The sequence below is a fragment of the Lissotriton helveticus genome, chromosome 11 (assembly GCF_964261635.1).
Source record: "Lissotriton helveticus chromosome 11, aLisHel1.1, whole genome shotgun sequence".
Classification (NCBI taxonomy): domain Eukaryota; kingdom Metazoa; phylum Chordata; class Amphibia; order Caudata; family Salamandridae; genus Lissotriton; species Lissotriton helveticus.
Window position 1 is genome coordinate 164676592 of NC_136072.1, and position 22385 is coordinate 164698976.

The following is a 22385-nucleotide window of genomic DNA, read 5'->3' on the forward strand; positions in this document are numbered from 1 at the left end:
TGACCCCAATAATCTGGGCACAGAGAATCTGGGAGCCCTATATTTACCTCTTTACTTGCTGAGACCTTTGTTTCTTTTTTTGAAACATATTTTATTGAGTACATACATCAAACAATAAATCAGAAGACATCAGTCAGTACGGTCATATAGCAACATGAAGGGTCCAAAAAGAAACAGCAGCGGAAACATACAGTAAAGTAGTGCTTCGAGGTTACAACTGTACAGCAGGCGATATATAGCAAATGGAGATAACCACATCTGTACATTACTACTCGAGCGTTGTTCGTCATGATCCCAGCTTAATTGACCATTTAATGTTATATACCTGCTCACGGTAACAGTCCTTGGTAACCGTGCCTCTTCCAGTAAAATAAAAATAAAAAAAATAAACCAATTTCCACGTCCACCCCCCAGACTCAACATAAATCCCAAACAGTTAGTTGACCCACCCTAATGCAACATAATAATGGAAATCTAATACTTCACACCGTAACAGCAACCATCATTGTATTATAAAGATGTACTTTAGCTGTAACTGTCCTCCGCTTCCTCCCAAAAACACACAATGGGAGAGGGGGTGTATAAGGAATCAGTCATCACGTTTGCAGGTCAACAGCAATAAACTCTTCCAACAACATATTGAATTCCATATCTAACCATTTCACTGTGCCATTCCTGTAGCGATGGTGGTCTTCCATTTCATGGTAACGTTACGTTTAGCTAATATTAAGGCAAGGTTAGCAAATTTGTTAACTGGGTTTCCCTTCTTCCCTTTTGGACCCAGCCCCAGCAGGCAGAACTCCAGCAAGACATTATTCCGCATCGGGTAAATTTCCTTCAGTATCGCACATACAGATACCCGATAGTGTTGTAGTCGTGGGCAGCTCCACAACATATGGCTCAGTCCTGCTTCAGAGGAATGACAAAGCGGGCAAACATCTATTGCGTCTGGAAACATAGAACTCAGCCTGTGTGGGGTCAGGTAGCCCAGCCTGTGTGGGGTCAGGTAGCCCTATGTAGGAGCATGAGCTGTATAAACTTAAATTTAGGGTTCCTTGATACTTTCCGAGGATTTTCCAAAATAGTGCCCCATTCTTTGTCAGTTAGTGCTCGGCCCACATCCGCATCCCATCTATTACGGAAGGGTTGGAGTGGCACTGTAGCTATCGTGCGGATCCCTCTGTAAAGCCACCTCGTTAAATGGCGCCCATTTCCCATCAAATATTGCATAGTGAGTAGTGTGTGCGTTGCTGGTTCTATCCCCTCTGGGGCCCAAGTGTTATGTATGTAGCGAGAAACACTAGCGTGTAGGAGAAATAGTGTGTTCGGTACTCCATGTTCTCGGAAAAAGTCATTGTGAGGCATCAGGGCACCGTCCAGAAAGAACATGCCAAGGGGACTCCTAAAAGGGGAATAGTGGGGGCATATGGAGCCACCGTTTTGGTGTACCTTAAAGCATTCATCCAATACAATAACGCGACCCTCAATAAATGAGGCGCCGTTGGGGGAATTTTGCTGTTGGGTAATAAGAGTGTATGTAGGTCTCCTCTTTGCCATGACTGTTAAGACATACCAATCTCCTTCAGTTACAGCCCACCACCCAATACACTAGCCATTGTAACTGGCTCACGTAGCAGTAAACTTTCAGGTCTAGGACCCCCAGTCCTCCTTGTTTAGTGTTTAATTGTAGATTCGCGATTCCAATGCGCCTTCAACCCTTTCCCCAGATGATTAAATCAATCAATAGGGAGGACAACAATTTAAATACCTGTCCCGGGACCATAATGGGCAGATTAGTGAAATAATATAACAATCTAGGGAGCATCACCATTTTGGCGATTGCCACCTTGCCCGCCACCAATATAGGCAGGGAAGTCCAGAACTTTATTTGGAACTTGAGGGCAGTTATAGCACAGCGTAACTTGCCATCTAGAAAATCTGTGGATTCCTTGTATACGTGGATTCCCAGGTATTTGAAGGTAGTAGGGGCTATTTGAAATGTCCATTTCCCGAAGCCTAGAGGCCCGCTACGTGTCGTGACAGTAAAGAATTAGATATAGGACTTGTTCTCATTTATCGAGAGCCCAGAAAGCCGCTGGAAAGTGTGAAAGGCGGAAGGTATAGGTCAAATTCCTCGTCTAGGTTCTTGAAATAGAAAACTAAATCATCTGCATATGCAGACACAATATGTGTGTTGGGGCCCCATTACAATCCCCTTAAGACCCGATATATTACGTAGTTTATGCAGGAGAGGCTCCAAAGCCAAGATGAATAGTAGGGGCAATAACGGGCCAACCTGCCTTGTACCCCGTGCAATACTGTACTGCTGCGAAATATGCTGTCCCGTACGTGCTCGCGCTGTGGGGTTCAGGTATAACAGACTCACCTATTTTATGTAGTCCTCTGGTATGTTAAATCTGGAAAGGGCATAGAACATATAGTGCCAATGTAGGGAATCAAAGGCCTGACGTAAATCAAGCGAAATGCAGCCCCTAGCACCAGCTGTTGTCGGCTTATGTGCCATTATTTGGTACAATCGCCTAATATTAAGTGCCGTGCTTCTGCCCGGGACAAAGCCGCATTGGTCAATGAGTATCAACTGTGGTATAAACTGGCAGAGTCTATTTGCCAATAATTTACTCAATATTTTATAGTCAGTATTTAATAGGGAGAGAGGCCTAAATCACGCCATGTCTGTACTATCCCGGCTCGGCTTCAGAAGCGAGACTACTGTTGCCTGTAGTGTGGTAAGGGGAAGGGTACCAGCCTCTAGGGATGTCTGATACAACCGCATTAAGTGGGGTACTAATAGGTCAGATTAAGTTGCGTAGAATTCTAATGGGTAGACCATCCCCTCCTGGTGCTTTATTACGAGGCAAACTGTTAATCGCCCGCTTAATTTTCATGCTAGTCACTGGCTGCCCCAGTTCCTCTTTATGGTATTGTAATAGGTGTGGGAGCTGCCGGCCGTCACAAAAGGATTCAAAAGGGGGTGGTGATGGACAGAGTATCTGAATTAAGCAGAACACTCCTACCCAGTCAAAAGATCAGGGCTTGATCCATCACCTTTTTTTTTTAGCTCACTGCACCATCCCAGTTCAGAACCTGGCTACATGCAAATTAGTCACAAAAGGGCTCAAAGTCTACGTCAGTAAAGTCAGCCGGCTTTTCATATAATGTCTCATAATAGTTTTTTAAAGCATTATTTATTTCAAGTTGTGTCCAGACTGTATCACACTCCATATTCCGGATCTCTAGAACAGGAGACACCAACACTGTGTCCGTAATAATTTTAGCGAGAAGTGGGCCCGCTCTATCCGCTGCGGCATGTTGCTTCGGAGTGTAAAGACGGTAGTCTAGAAGGCGCAGGTCTTCTAATAGTTCTGCGTGTTTGATATGTGCTTCTTGCTGCTGTGTTTGTTATGCATCTTTCAGTGCAGCTTCCTGCTCTAGTCTACCCAGGCTATTCTTGATCTCCGTGAGTTGTTCAATAAAAGCATGTTGTGTGCCTGCTTTCGTACTAATTGCTACCCCTCGTATTACAGTTTAAAAGGCATCCCACTCAATTTGACACGTGGTCGCCGTATTCGCGTTTTCAGTGAAATAATTGGCTGTGGCAAGCTCATTTTGAAAGACCGGTTCTTCTGAGAGCAGGGGCTGCAATTTCCCGGTCGGTACTAGGGTAGGAATCCTGCCCCACTGGAGTGTAAATTCTACGGGATTATGATCAGATAGTGTTTACACAAATGTGTGGAGTCGCTGACGGAGCCCAGTAAAGTTAAGGAGCAAAATATTCTGTCAATTTGGGTATGTAACTTGTGTGGTGGTGAGTAGGAGTATTTCCTGTCATTGGGATATTCCGCACGCCATCTATCTCCTATCCTCCACCCATCCGCCCATCCTTTCAGTGCTTCCGCCAACTTCCTACATCCCATGTTGTGTAAGGGGGGGTGAGACCTGTCCAGATCAACATCAAGCACCGCATTAAAATCTCCACCCAATATCCAGGGGTATTCTTCCCAACCCACCAATATTGTGCTAAGGACCTCCAGGAATTTGTACTGGTCAGTGTTTGGAGCATATAGGTGTGTAGCTTAACTGCTTTATCATGGCTTAGGTGAGTTTCCTATAGAAACACACAACATTGACTTTCCGTCTGTTTAGCTGTGCCAATAGTCTATGCCATTTATGAACAGAGCCAAGCTCCCTTACATTCCAAGAGCTGTACTTATATCTGCTAGGATGTGTCATCAGGTCCTATGGAAAGTGATCTATTGTGAACATAGAGGATACTAGGCCTATCTGGCGTCATGTAACCTGAAGCGGAGTCTGCAGAACTATAAAAACTCCCCAATCCTAGGTTCCCCCAGAAAACATCAGAGGACCAAACCATAAGAAAAAGTTCAACAGGAACTCTACATAAACAAAACCATAGTGCATCCGCCGATGGGGGGTGGCAACCACCACAGTCTTAACATACATTACCCCGTATTTAGTTACATTATTCTCATCACTCCACCACAATCCCCATAGTCACGAAATAAGCATAAAGAACGGGACTACCAAGTGTCATTGTGAACATTGAGTTATACTAAAGAGTACTTCATACTATACCAACTTCCGGAGGGCCCATCATATCACCTTAATAGTCATTCGCAGTCTGTGGAGTAATTAATGGAAATAATGTTAGATTGATTTCAGAGTCCGAACGAACTGTGGCCTCATCCGAGGAGCTAATAGACACAGCTCGGGACTGGGCATCATGTTCCGCCAGGGCTGCCGCTGTCAAAAGAGCGTCTTTCTGGCTGTCCGAGATCTGTTCCAGAGATGGGCTGACGCCAGGCCCTTCTCCATGGCACAAGTCTCCTCCATGCTTGCTGCATCCTCACGTTGTGACTAGGATCGTGCAGTCTGGCTCGGCAGGATCGAGTTTTGGGAGACAGGAGGTGTGAAGGTGATCTCCAGCCAGTCCGCCCCTTCCTCAGGATTATCAAAAAATATAGATTTTTGGCCAGAAATGACTTTCACACGGGCCGGAAAAAGTACGGCGTATTTCAGATTGTGTGCTCTCAGTTTCTTTTTAACATCCTGAAAAGTAGCTCTTGCTTTCTGAACTGCTAGTGTAAAATCCGGGTATAGGGAGATAGTTTTATTCTCGAAGCGGATAGGGGCATTGTCTCTTGCAGCACATAATATTGTGTCACAGTCCTTATAATTCAGGATGCATGCTAGTAGTTGTCTGGTTGCCGATCCCAGAAGGGGAGGCTTGGGCGGCACGCCTTTGTGTCCTCTTCACACTATAGAGATCCGTTAGACCCTCCTTCGCTCTATGTTCTTACAGCCATTTTTTCACAAACTGGGTGGGATTACGCCCCTCGCTCTTTTCCGGGATTCCCAGTATGCGGACATTTCAGCGGGATCTTCCTTTGGCATCATCCACCCTATCTTGTAGCCCCCGTAGTTGACGTAGTTGTTCCATTTGGGAAGTATGTATAGTTTGTTGCGGTATCAAATCATCTAGAACAAGTTTGACTTTACCTTGTCTGCCAGTTACTTGTGGTCCGCTTTTAAGAGGTTGAGGCTAGTAGAGAGCGACCCCATTTGCGTTTCAATCGCCATACGTGAATCTCTGATTTCCTTTAGTATCAAGTCCAGCTTATTCAGTGTGTTGTTCAGCTAACGTGGTCGGTACCACATCAGTATCAGAACCATGCGCCAGATCTTTGCACGTTGTAGTATGTGTGTCATCAGATGCAGGGGGGTCGGGTTGTCTAGCCTTGGTGCGACCCATGATGTAGAGGAGCGGTGACCCCACACAACAACTTCCTCCGGGATCATAAGCGGGGAGACCCACCTTCTAACCACCTACTGTAGATTAGAGTCGGGCTGTATAACTGATCATCCAAGCCCGACTTCACTTGGATTCATGCAGGCAGAGAGGTCACTATCCCAATTATTTTCTAGTACATTACACCAGGGAGGCGTCAGACAACCAATGGCTACGCACATAGGAGCCGCACCAGGTCCCTGTAGATGTACCTGTGTGTTGGGGATATTCTTGCTGCACAGTGGTGGTGTGCTGGCGTGCGCTCGCAGGGCAACAGCACAGTCAGACCCCCTCTGATACAAACTGGTGCACTCAGGCCCCGGTACCCTTCGCTGCCGGTCACCTCGTCATATCTTGAAGGGAATATTAGCAGCTAGTCATGGCGCAGTGGCGATGCAGGGACAAGTCCTCTTTTTATCGCTGTTGAAGGGGCCCGCAGTGTGTCTCTGTCAATCACCACACCAAGTTCCAAGGTTGCCAGTGATGCAGCCTTACTCTCGCTACAGTTGCAGCGCGACCAGCCAGTTACCATGTAGTGCACCAGCGCAGCGGCACCGCTTACATTTACCTCCACGCCGCGGTGTCAGTCAGCAGAGCAGTCCAGTGTTCTTCGTGTAGCGCGAGTATCCATTATCCAGGCAAGAAGTCCGCAAGGTAGCACCGCGGGTCCATGAGTTTCGTGTTTCCACGGCAGGAGCACAAGGCTGTGACGCAGTAGAAACAGTACAGTTGTGCGTCTTCCCGGCTCGACAGTGGTCGACGATATCCCCAGTAGTAGCCTACCCTGGGTCCACCTTGGGTGTGCTGGGTAGTCCTGTTAGCCTGGGCGAGGGTCTCTGCACAACACCAGTAGCTCCCCAGCGGCCTGCAGTGAATCGCCGTTCTCATCTGCTGCCATTTTGTCTCTTCCTCACCTAGCAGTCAGTTTTATCGCCATGCCGCATTCTGAATAGCGCGTATACAGGCATTGTGGGCAGCTCAATTCAGCCAGCGGTGATCTCCAACAGGTCCGGTGTCACTCCCTGCCCTCAAATTGTCCCGATATTTCTAGCACTACGCCCGATCTCACTCCGCCGGCTCGCGACTCTCGAGAGCAGTGGCGCGGGTATGCCGAAAATCGGTGTCTGGACCCTCCGTGTCAGAGCTACTGGTGCCTCAGGTGTTCCGCCGCACCATGCGTCGGTTTGTGACTTCAACGGCACTCGTTCTTACAGGATTCTTGACAAAGTGTAAGGGCTTGGCACAGAGCTCTTTCAGCTCACGTCCGCCATGCTCGGCAGTTGGCCACGCCCCCCTGCTGAGACCTTTGTTGTTTTGGATTTGGGTTACTAAATATTCAGACTATTTTACACGCAAACTAAGTCTAAAGTTCATGGAGATGTCAAATTTGCAAGTCTGCAACCAGAGACCGAGGCATTTGTATTGGAGGGCCAGATATATCTTAGTTATTGTGCTACAATGTATTTCTCTGTTAACACATTTGTCTCCCTGACTAAATTAGGACAAAAGTGGTTTAATGTCATTAAGAAAACTATCATAGAAATAAGTTATAAAATGTTTGGGTGATACCTCAGCACCGGAAGCTGTTCGCACTGTCAGCTGTTCATCATATTTTTAACTAATCTTTCATTTACGATGTCATTGAGTAGGTATGTCCCCAAGCAGTAAACCTTCACTACCCTTGGAGAGTCCAGCACCCACAGTATCTCAGTTATCCAAATACAATACAATAGTATTGGTGGTTCTGTGACTGGAGTCACAAAGTACATTGTACAGCCAGGATACTGGCCAGTAACTACCAACTGCACAAGGTTGGATATATCTACTGCATATAAAACATCTGGAAACGACAACTTGCAGAGGGAAATTCTGCAAACATTATGTCCACAGTAAAGCTTAGCTAAATGTAAACTTGCAAAGAAAAAAAGCTTAGAGTAAATAATAATTTAAGTATCCCGATAAAATTAAGTCACATTGATGAAAAAAATGTTTTGTAGAGCAACGTAAGCAGCAAACCCCAAAACTTCACAACCTGCGCGAAGCCCCAAAATGTACAACTTCGCCTTCGAAGGACCTAGAGCTCTTGGTTTATTTTAAACCAGAGTCACCGCTTCACAGTGCATTCCACTTATTGAGGAAAGCCCCTCACACTCCGTTCTAATTTATTTAGCAACCATCAATAGTCTGCATCTACGTAGGACAAGCTGGGGCATCTCTCATCATTTGGAGACCAACTTGGTGATGTAGGTACCTGATATCCTGTGTATGTTGGATGATTCATTTGTTAAATTGAATAAAATATATATTTAAAAAAATCAATAGTCCACACTCACTCCTTTGGATTTGTAGAACAGACCAGGTCAGGTTTTCGAAGATAAACATGTAAGAAAAATAAACCGATAAATGTCATGCAGAAGACAGCAGGCCCATCTCACCTTCTGGGTGATGTGAGATAAGGCACTGATTAGGTAGGAATGGGAGATGCTATGACGCATATTTTGTGTGGGGGTAGTGTTGGTGTGCAGGAGAGAATGATTTGGATGGGTGGGGTGTACAGTAAACACCACATACTAACCTGTAAAATGAGCTGCAGTACAGAAGAAAGCACAAGTTAACTCGGAGAAGGGAAAAGGAATGCAAAGGATAGTAGGTCTTAACTGCTTTGAGAGCAGGATCATGCATGAGTGTTTATACTTGTTGGGAAGGTGTGGAATCAATGGAGACATAGTACTTATTATTTGGGAAAGGGGTGGGTGTGGAGGTTAGATCAACTACTTTTGGTAGAATCCATATACTTTAGGAGATAAATAGACAGTTTTTACCCCAACATTAGAGAGTTTCTTGGTTATACTGACAACTATCCTTACAGGTCATTAAATATTGAGCTTCACCCAAAAAAGGGAAGCACTTATACAGGCATAATTTAGCATAGCCCAAACTATGCCTGTCAGTAGACATTAGAGGATAACAAGCTCAGCTGAGCTCCCCTATGCCTTGATTTGGCAGTCTCCTTTAAGCATGGTGTGGCTAACAACAACTATCTAAGCACCAAGATCACAGAGGGGAGGAGGAGACACATCAAAGGGACAAATGGCTACTTGTTACTTCAGCATTGGAATGCCATGGCTGGTTGTCTAGGAAGGTATTCCTTACCTGGGGCGCCATTAGATCTAGGGTTAAAGCAAAAGGTACTGAAGATCTACAGACACCTGAGCATCCTCTGTGAGAAAAATTATAAGAGCTGACTTTCCTACTGATATTAATTTCTCTGTATCAAAAACAGAAATTCCTTACACTACAATCACTAGATGTTCAAAGATATAGCTATGCACTAACTGCTTAAAGGAGTAGTTGCAAATTGACCCACTTTAGCATTTACTCAAGTATTTTAAACTAATGAAGCAGTTCTACGTACAATATTGATATTAGTTCAGACCGAAACAAATACAAGAAAACATATTAATATTTAATAAATAAGGACTACTTACAATGACATAGTCCTTCAATACATATCGCGCAGACCGTGGCTGATCTGGTTGGCCGTGAGCAGTCATATATCCTCTCATGTCTGTAAACAAAAGGCTGCCAAATTACTTTCCGAAGCACAAACGATAACTTAATCACTTTCAAGTTTGCACCTTAATTAAAGAATGTAGGGCCTTTTTAAGAGTTTGGCAGACAAAATGTCAAATTCTGGCCGAATACCCGCCCACCGTATTACAAGTGTTATATGCACTTGCAACATGGCGGATGGGATAACCGCCATGCTTATGACAGAATAGTCTCTCTGCCAAACTCTAAATAAGACCCTTGTTCAAATATGTGGCACTGAAACCCCATGCACGATGTTCAGTTTTAAAACTGGAATACATCGGTGGCAGAGCAAGACCAGTAAATAAATTGATTAATCTTGCTTTGTTTCTGCATCATATATTACTATGGTACTCCAGGAACAATGTGGTCACCTAGCTTACTAGGTCACCAGTTCACTCATCCATCCAGTACCAGAATATCAAGTTAATCTCCATTGTTACTGACATTCATTTTTGATACATAAAAGGTTATTAAAATAGTAAATTGTTATATTAAATGTTGTATGTTTTTTGCAAATTTATCTCACAATTATCAACTACAAGAAATAGTAAAATCTGAGCCATCTTTAAATATAGTCATCATCCATTTGCCTTTCCAATAAACAACAACTTCTTGCAAACGTTGTTATATGGTGTGCACCAGTTTATAATTTGAGAAAAATTGTACATCAGTCAGTCAAATACACTTTATTCGATTTGTTAAAAATCATAAAAGGCATAAAACATTTATATACATATAAAAAGATACATTTTCAACATGTGCAATACAATGGATCAGAAGAAATGAATTACATAAATAGTGTAATTAAAAACTCACTATGTTACAATCAATTACGCTTTATGTGATTTAATTCTAGATGCCGCCACTAAGAAATTAGCCACCGAGAATATGATGCGGGTGCTGCTCAATGACTGAAGATAGGCTAGTACATATTTTGTTAACTGTTGTTTCCTAATTAAACTGCAATTTTAGGTTGGATGGGCAGTTTGATTGATACAGTCCACACAACCAAGTTAAATGTAACTGGTTCATTGTCATCCATCGTTCTAAGTTAGAATTCCAAATCAAGCAATGACACCCTGAAATGTTAGCATAAAATGCAAAGATCAAAAAAAACCTAGACAACTTATTTTTTTTAATTTGTTAGACCCAAGCCTTCCTGTTTTTCAGGCCTGGAGCATGGGGGTGGGGAAGGAATCAAGAGATGGGAAGATGTCCCCTGTTGTCTAGCACTCCCAGGATATTTGTTAAACTGCTATGTCGTGCATCTACTGCCACTAGACTACTAGGGTTTCTTTCAAAAGGATGCAACTCCACCTCTCTTACATCTCTTCTCTGCCACCACAAAACAATACCTTTCAGCTCCAGACTGTGGGGAGCCGTACAGAAGAATTTACTGCAATGTGTACTGACGTGGAAGCAAAGTTCCAAATAGACGTGCAGGATATTTTTAGGACTTAAATAGCGTACAGTTACTTTGGATTGATCCCTGGCTGTAGGTATGAATTCACCCCCAAAGAGGGTGGGGGAAGAAGCTTGATACGGACTAGCTAAAAATCAATTAGTCCTCTGGGCACGATTACTGTAAGGATGTGCTGCTCTAGTTTGTGCCGGTGCACATTTTTACCAGGTACTGTTTATTTATTTTGAAGGTTTTACATAGAGCGAACAAGACCCTTACGGGTATCACAACGCTTTAAAAGGCAGATATAGGAAACAAATCAGTTCAGTGAGATCACAACAATCATATTACAAGTTATATACAAAGTATGTTAATTTAGATAAGAGAATATATTTCACTTCATTTTTGAAAGATACAAAGGAAGGATTCAGTCTGGTTTCAGTTGTAAAAGATTGTCATTGTTCAATGTATTACTTAAAAAAGAAAAACACTCTTTTAGAGCTTCCGCTCCAGACAGCAAAGCATGGAATCATGGTGCCAGGGCAGACACTAAGGAAAACATCAGTCTTCACAATGATGCGTGAAGTAAAATATGCACCCACCCTCGCGGTGGCCTCCAAGTCCCGGTTCCTAGTGAAGGAGTGCAGACTGTAATAACACAGATAGAGAAGCCCTTTCTGCACGGACCATATATCTGCAGTGGGGCCCGGCACACACCTTCCTTGGGACCCTTCGTGTTTTCTCCCAAAGTGTGCTGTGGAGCAGCCAATCAACTGCCTGCCCCCACTGCTTTGAACACTGACAGCCTTTCCAGTCCCAGAGTGAATAGGTGTGGGTGTACCAAACTATTCAGGACGATATTTGCAGTCTGAGGGAAATCAAGTCTACTTTGATAATTCTGGATCTTTTCAATCATTCTTTAAGTTTTTCAATTTTGGTACACATTAGTATCTTTGCATAACAGTTACATTTAGAACATCTGGCTTTCTAATGTGTGTGTGTATATATATATATATTTTTTTTTACCAAAAAGTGCCCCACTGTACATGACGCAATTGACATTCAAATTCAAGAAAATGGAAAAAAATAATATAGCCCTTAACTAGAAAACCTATGCACCTTGCAATAGTGTATATTTTGCTTGGGTGACTTGATTTTGAATGAGAAATTAATTTTCAAAATGAAGTACGGTGGAAACAGTAGATCGCATTGGCTCGTTTGAGGGATCTGGTTATTGCATACTCTTGAAAAACTATGAAAATTGAGTGTGCTCATGGAGGGAAACAAAGAAAGACATTGGTTTCATAGAGACTCTTAAGTAATATCTTTCAAGTAATCATTTTAAAGGATCAGGCATTTTTCAATAACTTTTCTGTTTCCTTTACAATTGTGAAATGAATCCGAAACGTAAATTTGGACATTTTACCCAAATTAAACCCTTTTTTATTTTTGACGTATTTTTAGAAATGCACACTTTCACTGGTTCTCCTACCATTTTTGTACACTTTCACCAAGTATTAGCAGCCATGTAGAAACTGTACACAATGCATAATTGAGAATTTTTAGAAAAATGATATAAAAGAGAAAATATTTTTTTAACTCAACTCTTACAAAACATCGGTTTTGTGGATATATACACATTTTGATAATGCTATGTATAGAACAAAGACATTTACCTTCATAAACATTGGCATTAAACATAATTGTACTTTATGGCTAATTCCTGATTAAAGCAAATCAACAATTCAGGGTATCGCTACAGTACCATCTTGAGGGAAAGAGAATGCAAGTTTGATACAGTTTAGGACAGATACTTTTTAAAGATCAAACTGCAAACGTAAAAACGGCCTTGACATTGGGGGTAAAAACATCTTAATTAAAAAGTTCAATCAAACTTACAATTGAGCTAAAGTTTTGTGGATTTTTTCTTCTTTTCCCATCTCTTGTATGAAGTTTTACTATCTATAAGTACTGAAATTGGAATGAAAGGGTGCACGTTTGCACTGTCAGCTACCTATTCTGCACTTTCTAAAGGACTTCAAAGTATTAATCAGTTTGAGGTAATAAGGGTACTCCTCCGAATGACAACTCATGACTACTCAAGTCCCATGTACTGTAAATTCGTTCTTAAATCACATTCTGCATCAGGCGGTTTTAATACATTCACAGAGCCCGCTCTAATCCACAAAAAAGGATCAGCTATCGCAACCCTCAAGACCTCCGAAAATCATGACTTATTTCATATTATTTAAAAAGTTGCATATCCGCTTACAGCCATAAGAGGTCAGAAACTCCTCAGAGGTCGGTGCACGGTCAGGGTCTTCATCCTCTCTGGGCCTTATGATATTAATGCCATATGTTGCTTCCAAAACCTGCCGTGGGATACGCTGACAAACGTTTAGTTAGTCAAGGAAAGCTAGTTCTGGTTTTGTCAGTATTAACACATTTTCCGATGGTTCCAAGTAATACATGAAAGATGTAGCAAAGAGCCAATATTATGCAGTACAGTTTATTCATGTACTTTCACACATCACCAATTAAACTACTAATGCGTGTTAAACCCAGCTATAGTTTTACTACAATGCAACAGGACAAAGATTGGCTTTGGGGAGTCACTGCAGGCTGAGAGTCCAAGCATGGCTCTTAGGGATAGCGTGGGCCTGGCATGTTTGGGTTCGACCATTCCCTTTTGTATTTTGCTCTACACATTAAAAATACTGTCCGATGAATAAAAACCAGAGATTAAAACTGCAGTCATCTCTAGGTCACCTGGGAGACACAGAGGACCTTTAACATGCAAAGCTTCTAGGGCGTAACTGGAGAACAAAGACAACTAACAAACAGTCTGTGGTAATGTATGTGATGGCTACTTCTGAGAACACACTCACAAACCAAAAACAACTACATTATACAGTTACCTGAGCTCTGCGGTATCATGCTATTTACCATAAAATGCTTCACCAACGGACCGTGGTGCGAAGCGCTAAATAAAATCAATTACAAAGCAAAACATTAAATAGTAACTGGCAACTTGTGCTCTCCCACACCTAGTGCTATTCTCTGATTTCTAGTTCATTCAGTGAATATTAACTAGGGACTTTCAGGAATTCAGTGATGGACAACAGCTATTACTTAAACACATACTATTTGTGGATTCTTAGAACATGTAACAACTGCATTTTGTGAGTAGTACAGAGTTGCAGTCACTTATTGGAGTGGACCAATGACAAAGGATATAAGTGAAATGGGTGGAATATGATCTCTCATTTGGTCAATCGGCAAAATCCCACTGCAAATCATTTCCGCTTTTGTGGCTACAAAAGATGGCATCACTAGACCAGGACAGTCACAGAGGCACAGACCAGGTTCCACATACAGCGTCTGAAAATTAAGATTAAAAAAGAAAACGCTTTGATATATATTTTATCCAGTTTTATGAAACATTTGTTTTCATGGAACACGGCCAGTCTAAAAAATAAAAGAAATAGGTTACCTCAACCAATAGATAATGTATTTCGGACATGCTCTTTGAAGACTGCATTTCCTATAGCAATAGCATGTTCTGCAGAGTCGACTGGCCAATTCCATCAACAGTCAGTAGCAACTATTATCCAAGACTAGGAGTTAGACTACTTTAACTTCCCAGAGGACAGCTACTAAAAACTTCTTGTAATTTCAAGCTTGTTGATGTTATTTTTCTAGTAGTCAAACGGAAATATTCTTGATAAAAGAAACCATGGTGACAGAATAATGCTGTGTCATAATGTGAGAGTCCACTTGGCATGTTGGTTATGCTGATTTAGGCAATGAGCATTATGTTATAATGCAAAGAGTTCCTACAGTGTTCAAATCTCTGTCCTCCTCAAAGTAAACAATTTCTTTGGTTTTGTCCATAGCAACAGTGTCAAACATTTAGTTCATGCAACGCGTCAACCATTTCGGGACTGCCTCCAAAAACACGACCACCCAGCTAGAACAGGTGGAGAAAAAGTAGCCCAGAAGGAACATGAGAACTTACCCTACAAACTTTTTATTTTGCACTCTTTTTCCATGGGCTTCAACATTGTTTGGAACATTTCTGAATATTAACAATTTAGCAAAACTGGATGTGGAAACACTTGCCATCTCTGAACCAGGCAGTAATTTATCCCAGCGGGACTCCGAATTGAAGCCTATGGCTAGGCATGAGAATTAAACACATTACAGTTTGATTTATGGAACAGCAAAGTTAGTGTGACTCACACAATAACAGACTGTTGAAGTCATTCAATCTCTTACAGCAGAAGCCTATGGAATGGAGGGCCTCTCCCTCGTTATAGGCCCTCGTCTGGGGTCTATAACTCTGGTTCAGAGCCTTTAACAATCGGTATTGCCCTCGGTAGCGGGCTATAATAAAAAACAATACATTTGTCAGGCTAACTCGTACATGGTTGCCAGCTTTTCAAGATTACACAGGTCCTTAGTTATTGCAGAACTGAAGCAGACTTTTAATTTTAGGGAGGAAGAATATTTGCATTTTAGAATTGTTTAAAAAGTAAGCAGAACAGGTGCATGCAAGCCATATTAAAGAAGAAAATACAGAGAAGCGGTAATCAGCTGTAATTCAGGGACTTTATCTGTATGGAAAGGTGAGTGAAATGTGGATGGGGTTAGGCAAGAAATAGGTTTTCAATCACCTCAGCAATTGGAGGGAAACGCAGATCCCTTTATTTGTGCCAGAGGTTTTTCTTAGATGTCTAATCAAGGGATATGGCGGAAGCATCCGCTGCGGAAACGAGGCACCAATCCACCATCTTTTCAAACCAGTTTCAATTACAACAGCGTGTGCTGCTGCTTTAGGAGTGGGAAATGACCCTTAACATCCTTTATTCACTTATAATTGTAAAATATTTTTTCTCTCGGATGTTTATTTTATTCAGCTCAGTGCTATTTCGTTTTTTTCTTTCAAAGTTCCAAACAAACCTAATTTAAGTGAAATTGTTCTGAAACCATTTTGTCATGTGACAGATGGCTTACGCTTCCAATGCATGTGCCCATATTTTTGTGAACATAGCTCAGGAGGACAGTGTTTTTAGATGTGGCAGCTCCGTGAAACTCGGTCTCCGAATACATACCTTCCTCACATTGTGTGCATGCGGCTGCTGTCATCTTTAGTCCAACCTCTAATATGTGCCACTCAATTGCCATCCCCTGCACCCCAAAAGAAGGCAGCACTAAATCTCAGAGCTCAATGGCAAAAGGGATCATAAGCCAATTTGCTTCCAATAATTCCACCAAGTACACAGTCTAGGCCTGATAACAGTTCTTCTTCCAATTGCAACCAAGTGAACGGTGCACATTAAATTTTTTCATGAATGTTATAAAAACAAAGCAATATTCTATCTGATTTGTTTTTGACTGTAGTGCATCAGAAACTGCGATCTTTCAAATTTAAAATCATTATTAAGTAACTGGAAGTTGCATAACAATATTTAAATAAGAACTGTTCTCCTTGACATCGGTGCACAGTTGAGAAATAAAAAGTAACAAAAATAAAAAAAAACTCAACACTATAACTTTTTGTAGAAATAATAATGAAAGTTCGCCTGAAAACCTCCACCACTTCATTCAGGAAGTCCCTGATCAACAATACTTGAACTGGTGTTGATTTGCACAGGAGAAAAGGAAAAGTTATGTACCTGGAAGTGCTTTGTGTGTCCTGGTGTGGCAGACACCGAGACCTTCTTGTTCCCAAGGATTGTGTTGATAGTTGAGCTTTTACCAACATTTGGGTAACCAACCTAGGGATAAGGATCAAAGAATCTCTCAAAAATAGCAGCCTTATTGAATGAACACCACAAAAGAAACCCCCCTTTACCAACTAGATTTTAATATAACAATGGAGTTACAGTAAGTGCTCGGAGGACAGGGTACGCATTTCCAAAATGAGCAGCACACTACACTAAGTTTGCCGCTTTATACCATTTTCTTAAGTTTTTTGGTAGGATTCAATTTTTTCATTCACACTTATAAGACAGTCTTGTTACAGTTGGTTGGAGCACAGCTTTCAACCTAGATGCAAAAAACCCATTTTATTTTACAAAGGAAAATGAATGGAGTATACTACAAAGTTATATTGAAACTTGTAACGGACTTTTTCCGTTTAAATTATTTAAAACAAGACCATAACTTACACAAAAACAACGGATCATTAAAACATAAATGGGAATTTAAGGTATTAAAACGACTCCATATTACTGCTCAAGATCACAGATGCAGAGAGTTCTCAAAATCACAGTGTCATTCAACTATTCTGAACTTGGCAAAAGGAATTCATGCTGTGCATCTACATTACAACAATAAATAATGTGGTACCATCCTTTGAAAGAGCCAATGGCTACCGAGCCCAACATCCCACCAATTTCAGATGAGTTGACATTAACCCCTTCCGTGCTGACGTCTGCACTACCGCCCTAGTGCTGCCGTCGGCCAATGGCCGACACGGCCCCGCCTGTTTTGCGGAAGTGCCGAACTGCCGCAAAATCACGGCAGCGGTAAACGGGTTCAAAAGAATAAAAACAAAATAAATGTATCACAAAACAACACAAACTCGACTGATTGCTTTTGTTGAATTTATTTGCTGACTGCTCAATAGACTTTCACTCAAATCACTGACAATCCCCTTGCTCTCAGCAACTCATGTGATCCTTCCCCACCGACTGCCCCCCTATCAAAACACTTCAACACGTTTGGCAGATAAAAACAGCAATATAGTATTTTCTTTGTTTTGCATTTGCACAAGTTATAATGCAATGGATGAAAGCACACGCAACACAGTTGTAACATGATTATCGATATGTAGGAAATCCTTAAGAATGTTAAAAGGTTATTTCATTAGGAACTTTGTCTACTTCCATAACCTTACTGGCCTGAAGCTATAGTAAAATGTCACACAGTCTTACACTGTAAAGGCAACGTAAGAAAATACTTATCACAATCCAACCAAGTTTCATGTGCTGTATCTTGCAGTGGGCATGAGACGTTCAGAAAAAAACATGCGTAGTCAAGGCTGTCAATTAACAAGACACAAAGCTTTAATGTAAAAAAGTGAAGAAATAATAGCAATGCTACTTGCCTTCGTCTTCTGGGTGTCCACTCTGACCAGCAGAACCAAGAACATTAAAGATATGGCTCCAAGCACTGATAGTAAATGATCATGGTTAATCTGCTGTGAAACGTGCTACACTCAATTTTCCAATGTAAAAGCACAACCTTTGACACTGCCATTCTCTACTGGAAAAGAGTAATAGGAGCGATCGAATAGTCTGTAAAATCAGTAGTACATAAAAAAGGAGCAGTTGCCAGCAAAGTCTTCTACAAATATGTATCTTTGTCAATGCTGAAGGAATAGGTTTTGGTAGACGATTGTTGATGTAGAAACATCTGGATCCTCCTGAGGTGTAAATCCAACACTGAGAAAAACTTGATACAGCACTCATGTGGTGAGGATGAGCCCAAGAAGAACATTGCAAACTGGCAGAATCTAACATTCACTGCAAAATGGAGGAACGTCATGATCAGGATCTAAAAGTACACATCCAGGATATCTAAGAACATCATTCATTCTAGGATGTCGATATCTCGAAGATGTACATAATAAATTCTTCCTTTTCAAGGAATACAAAGCTTGAATCCAAAATGGGAAGCAAATTTCCTCCCTTTTAGAGAATTTGCATGGACTCCATTTTAGTGTTTGAGATTAACGTGACCTATAAAACATTTTGAGGGAAAAGAAGAGTGCACTTCTTTTTGCACAACTTCTAAAGGTGGGAGAAGGATGGGGAAGCAGAGAGAGGCAGAGTGGTTAGAGTAAAGGGAGAAGCTCTCAGGAACAGCAGGTATTAATTCCTTCCACTGCCTTAACCCCTTCGATGCTGGTGACGGAACCGTTCCGTCATCAGTTACGGCTGAGCTGTGCTGATGACGGAACGGTTCCGTCACGACCGCGCCCTGTTCTGGAATGTCCAGCACAGGGCGCGGCTAACGCGCCGCACGGAAGCGGTTAAGAAACTCTCCACTGAGGCTTTTGAGGCTCATACCTCAAAAGATTACAGCAGCTGTGCCAATGTAGTTCAGGAGCCCCAGATGTTCAGGAGCCCCAGATTTTCAGGAAACCTATTCGCTACATAAACTTGTTGCATGTATGTTCATTGTACATAAATACACAAATATATCATAAAACGTTGCCAGTTTCAACAGGCTTGGACCCACCGCTGCTCCAGACCATTGGAAGTCAGTGTGCTAAATGCTTGCTACAAAGAGTCAGGCAGAAATGCTAAAGTCACGCTGGCTGATTTTCATAAATTGTGACAAGAAGACACATTGCACTTATAGCTATAAATGCCAGACTGCCAGAATCGGAAATCTGCCTCAATGAGTTGAATTACTTGGACTTAAAATCAAGTGGCAGGTTCAGCAGTATATTTTTCTTCGCTGACCAGATTTCATGGGGCAGAGTGCACACAAAGGAAAGTCTGGTCATAGGGCAAAGGGTAAACTTCTTTGCCTCTATTTTGCTTGCCACTGAGACTGGACAGGGCCTCTCTTAACCCACTAGCATAGAGTCCGAAATGGCAAACAGACACCTCCTTTTGGCAGGAGAGTTTCAGAATTTTTGTCCATCTATGATACTCCTGCTCTTCAGCTTGTATATTTAGGCCTTCTCTATCAAAGCTTCAGGAACATGGAACAACTTCCCTAAAACTTTCAGAACTGACACAACCTTCCTCTAATTTAAGAACTGAAGACACGTCTTTTCAAAGGGCACTACATAGAGACACCTACGAAAGAGGAATTTCCCGGTTGCTCCCTTACCTCCTCTCTAAACAATAATTTGGGGTCATGTTTTCTGCTGGCCTGTGAAATGCTCTACTACTCCTTGCTAAGTTTGTTCTATAAAAACAGCCACATGTATGCATCCAATCAATGTATTAGTAGATTTCCTAATGTGTTGGCAGAAAATAATTCCTAAGATGTGGTCATTCACCTGTGTTCACTAGAGAGGCACTGTCACCATGGAAACGAATAAATGATAACAGCCTATGCAGGCTATGTAAATCAGGACAAGAAGCCATCTTACACTTATTGTGTCTTTGTCCAGATTTGGAAGTTGAAAGAAAAATTATACTTAAACTATTTAACAAACGTGGTGTAAGGACTTGTAGGCAGGCATTAATGGCAAGTTTAAATCCAGAAGATCTACCAATTAATTCAGCACTCGTCAAATTCCTTTGTATTGAACAAAAAAAGTTGGAAGCTTGTGCTTGATTAACTTATGGACTGTGTGAATAAGAAGCTACAGAACCAACTTTAAAAAGAACTTTAAATGATTGACTACTATAGAATCTAATGTGTATCGTATATGCCTAAGTTTTATCGAAATTTATTGAACATACGGATTGTTTTAGTATTTTATATTTGTAAATGTTTTAGCTGCTTTTTGTAGGATTTTAATTAATCAAACAAATAAAATAAATTTGAAAATTTACAGAGGCACTGTTTCGTCTCGCCTCTTAAACCAGTGTTCCAAGGGCAGCAAATTCAGGTCCTTCCTGGTCTTATTCAGGAGAAAAGATTCTGGTGTTCGCACCAAAGCCTTTGCAGCTCTAACATTAGAAATCAACGGTACTTATTTATAAAAGCTATCAGAGCTGAAGGGCCAATGACTCAAAATCTAGGCATCAATAAACAAGCAAACGAGTGACAGACTCAGTTGTGAAGGTGATTCATCTTTGAAGCATTGCAAGATGGACGCCTTTAATTACTCAAACTCCGACTTACTGGCAGAGTTAGGATAGCAGCTATCGAGCATTTCCAGGAAAGGTTAGGATTTGGCTGAAGCAGATGTGTGTTGGATGATACATGATGCCAAGGATAAATCCCCATCTCAGTGCTTTTACTGAACTTCAATCCATATGGTATTTTAGAAAAGAGAACAACTTGGACCACCACCAGATCCTTTTCTTGTGGCGCTTCATCAATCTTAATTGCATCTCGAGTCCCCCCTCTGCATCCTACTGGGAGCAGATTTGTTATCCACCTTGAAGTAATGACAAATACATTTTATCTGGCAGTCCAAGCTCAGAAAAACTTCAGCATCCCTCCTTAATGGCCAAGGGATGCATGTTAATGCAGGACTCATGCCCAAGAATGATGGTCAGGACCCAAGCACCACCAACATTACTGGTGAGGATCTGCCAGAGACAGCTGACCACTGCAGTCTATGGTATAATGCCAAGGAAAAAAAACATGAAAATCTGAATAGCACATGCATGAAGACAATGGATATGTAGCTATGGCCAGAAGCTATGGTGGATGCTTTCTGCTCACTTCACCAGAGTGATAGAAAACTTGATTTTCCTGACTCACCTCACTCACATAGTGATCTGTGAGAAACAAGGAGCTGGACTGTCCTACAAGAAAAACTACTCCTATAAACAGTGAACTCTGTACAAAGCCCAACTGAGTAGAGATCCGAGTCTGAGAATCTAAGACCGCTGAGGCACAACACTACTCTGCAGGCCTGGAATGAAAGGCAAAGCATCACTATTAACTGCTTGGGTCAGTGGCAGTTTCCTTCTTTTTCCGGATAGAGGTCTTTCACCCTCACGACCCCAGTGTAGGTCAGGGATCCATGTGCTCGAACGGGTCATCCAGATTCCATAAGAGTTTGATGAATTTGTAAGAATATTTACAGTTTTGATGAGAACGTGGTCCGAAGCCTGCCCCAGTTACCCTCTTGGAATTAGACCTTAGCTGCACGGATACCATGTGTGAGAAAATTGGGTTTTGTTGCAGTACCCCCCTCCACTTTGTGCCTGGTTTTGATGCAACTTTGAATGTAGAGTACTGGGTCCCTGCTGTCTAGTGTTCTATCCCTAAAATTGATCCACATTTGGTCCTTCAGGCCCACTTTAAGTCCCTACTAAAAGGTACATGGGTACCCAGGGCATTGGGACTGAAGAGGGTCTCCTTAGGGCCCCTCACTTAGTCCATGCAGACTGCCACTGCAGCATGCATGGCCTGGTGCAAAAAAAACAACAAAGGCGATATGGCACACTGCCTGTGTGCCATGCCCACTAGCACTGCCCAAGATATAGGCAAGACCTCTCTAGCAGGCCTTACCAGCTCTACGGCTTTGTGCAGTATATTACAGGTGTGGGCATTTCTGCATGAGGAGGCACGCCCCTACATTATTAGGGTCTATTCCTTAATATTGTAAGTGCCAGGGAAGCCACAGAGAGCACACTGGCTGGGAACTTGACAACAAGTTCTACAGCACCATGATGCCTTTACTGAACCCAGGAGTGTTTGCTACCAAACTGCTCCTCTCAATAAACTCACACTGATACCAGTGCAGGATTTATTAAACCATGTACCCAGAGGGCACTTCAGAAGTGCTGTATTTATATTTATTTATTTTAAATTTGTATAGCGCGAACATGACCCAGGTGGGTATCAGAGCGCTTCACATAGGATTAGGTAGCGAGTGAGACAAGTAGGGCAATATACATCAAGAGCAAA

General features: G+C 41.9%; 1 protein-coding gene across 1 annotated transcript in view; it reads right to left on the reverse strand.

Annotated features, from left to right (window-relative positions):
• LSG1 (large 60S subunit nuclear export GTPase 1) overlaps window positions 1–22385 on the reverse strand; it is a 99666-nt gene that overhangs the window by 24624 nt on the left and 52657 nt on the right. The window contains exons 9-12 of the mRNA XM_078666297.1: window positions 16502–16603; window positions 14061–14204; window positions 13096–13219; window positions 9316–9395 (exon numbers count right to left, since the gene is read on the reverse strand). Coding sequence (XP_078522423.1) covers window positions 9316–9395; window positions 13096–13219; window positions 14061–14204; window positions 16502–16603 — 450 coding nt within the window. The remainder of the gene's footprint in view (window positions 1–9315; window positions 9396–13095; window positions 13220–14060; window positions 14205–16501; window positions 16604–22385) is intronic.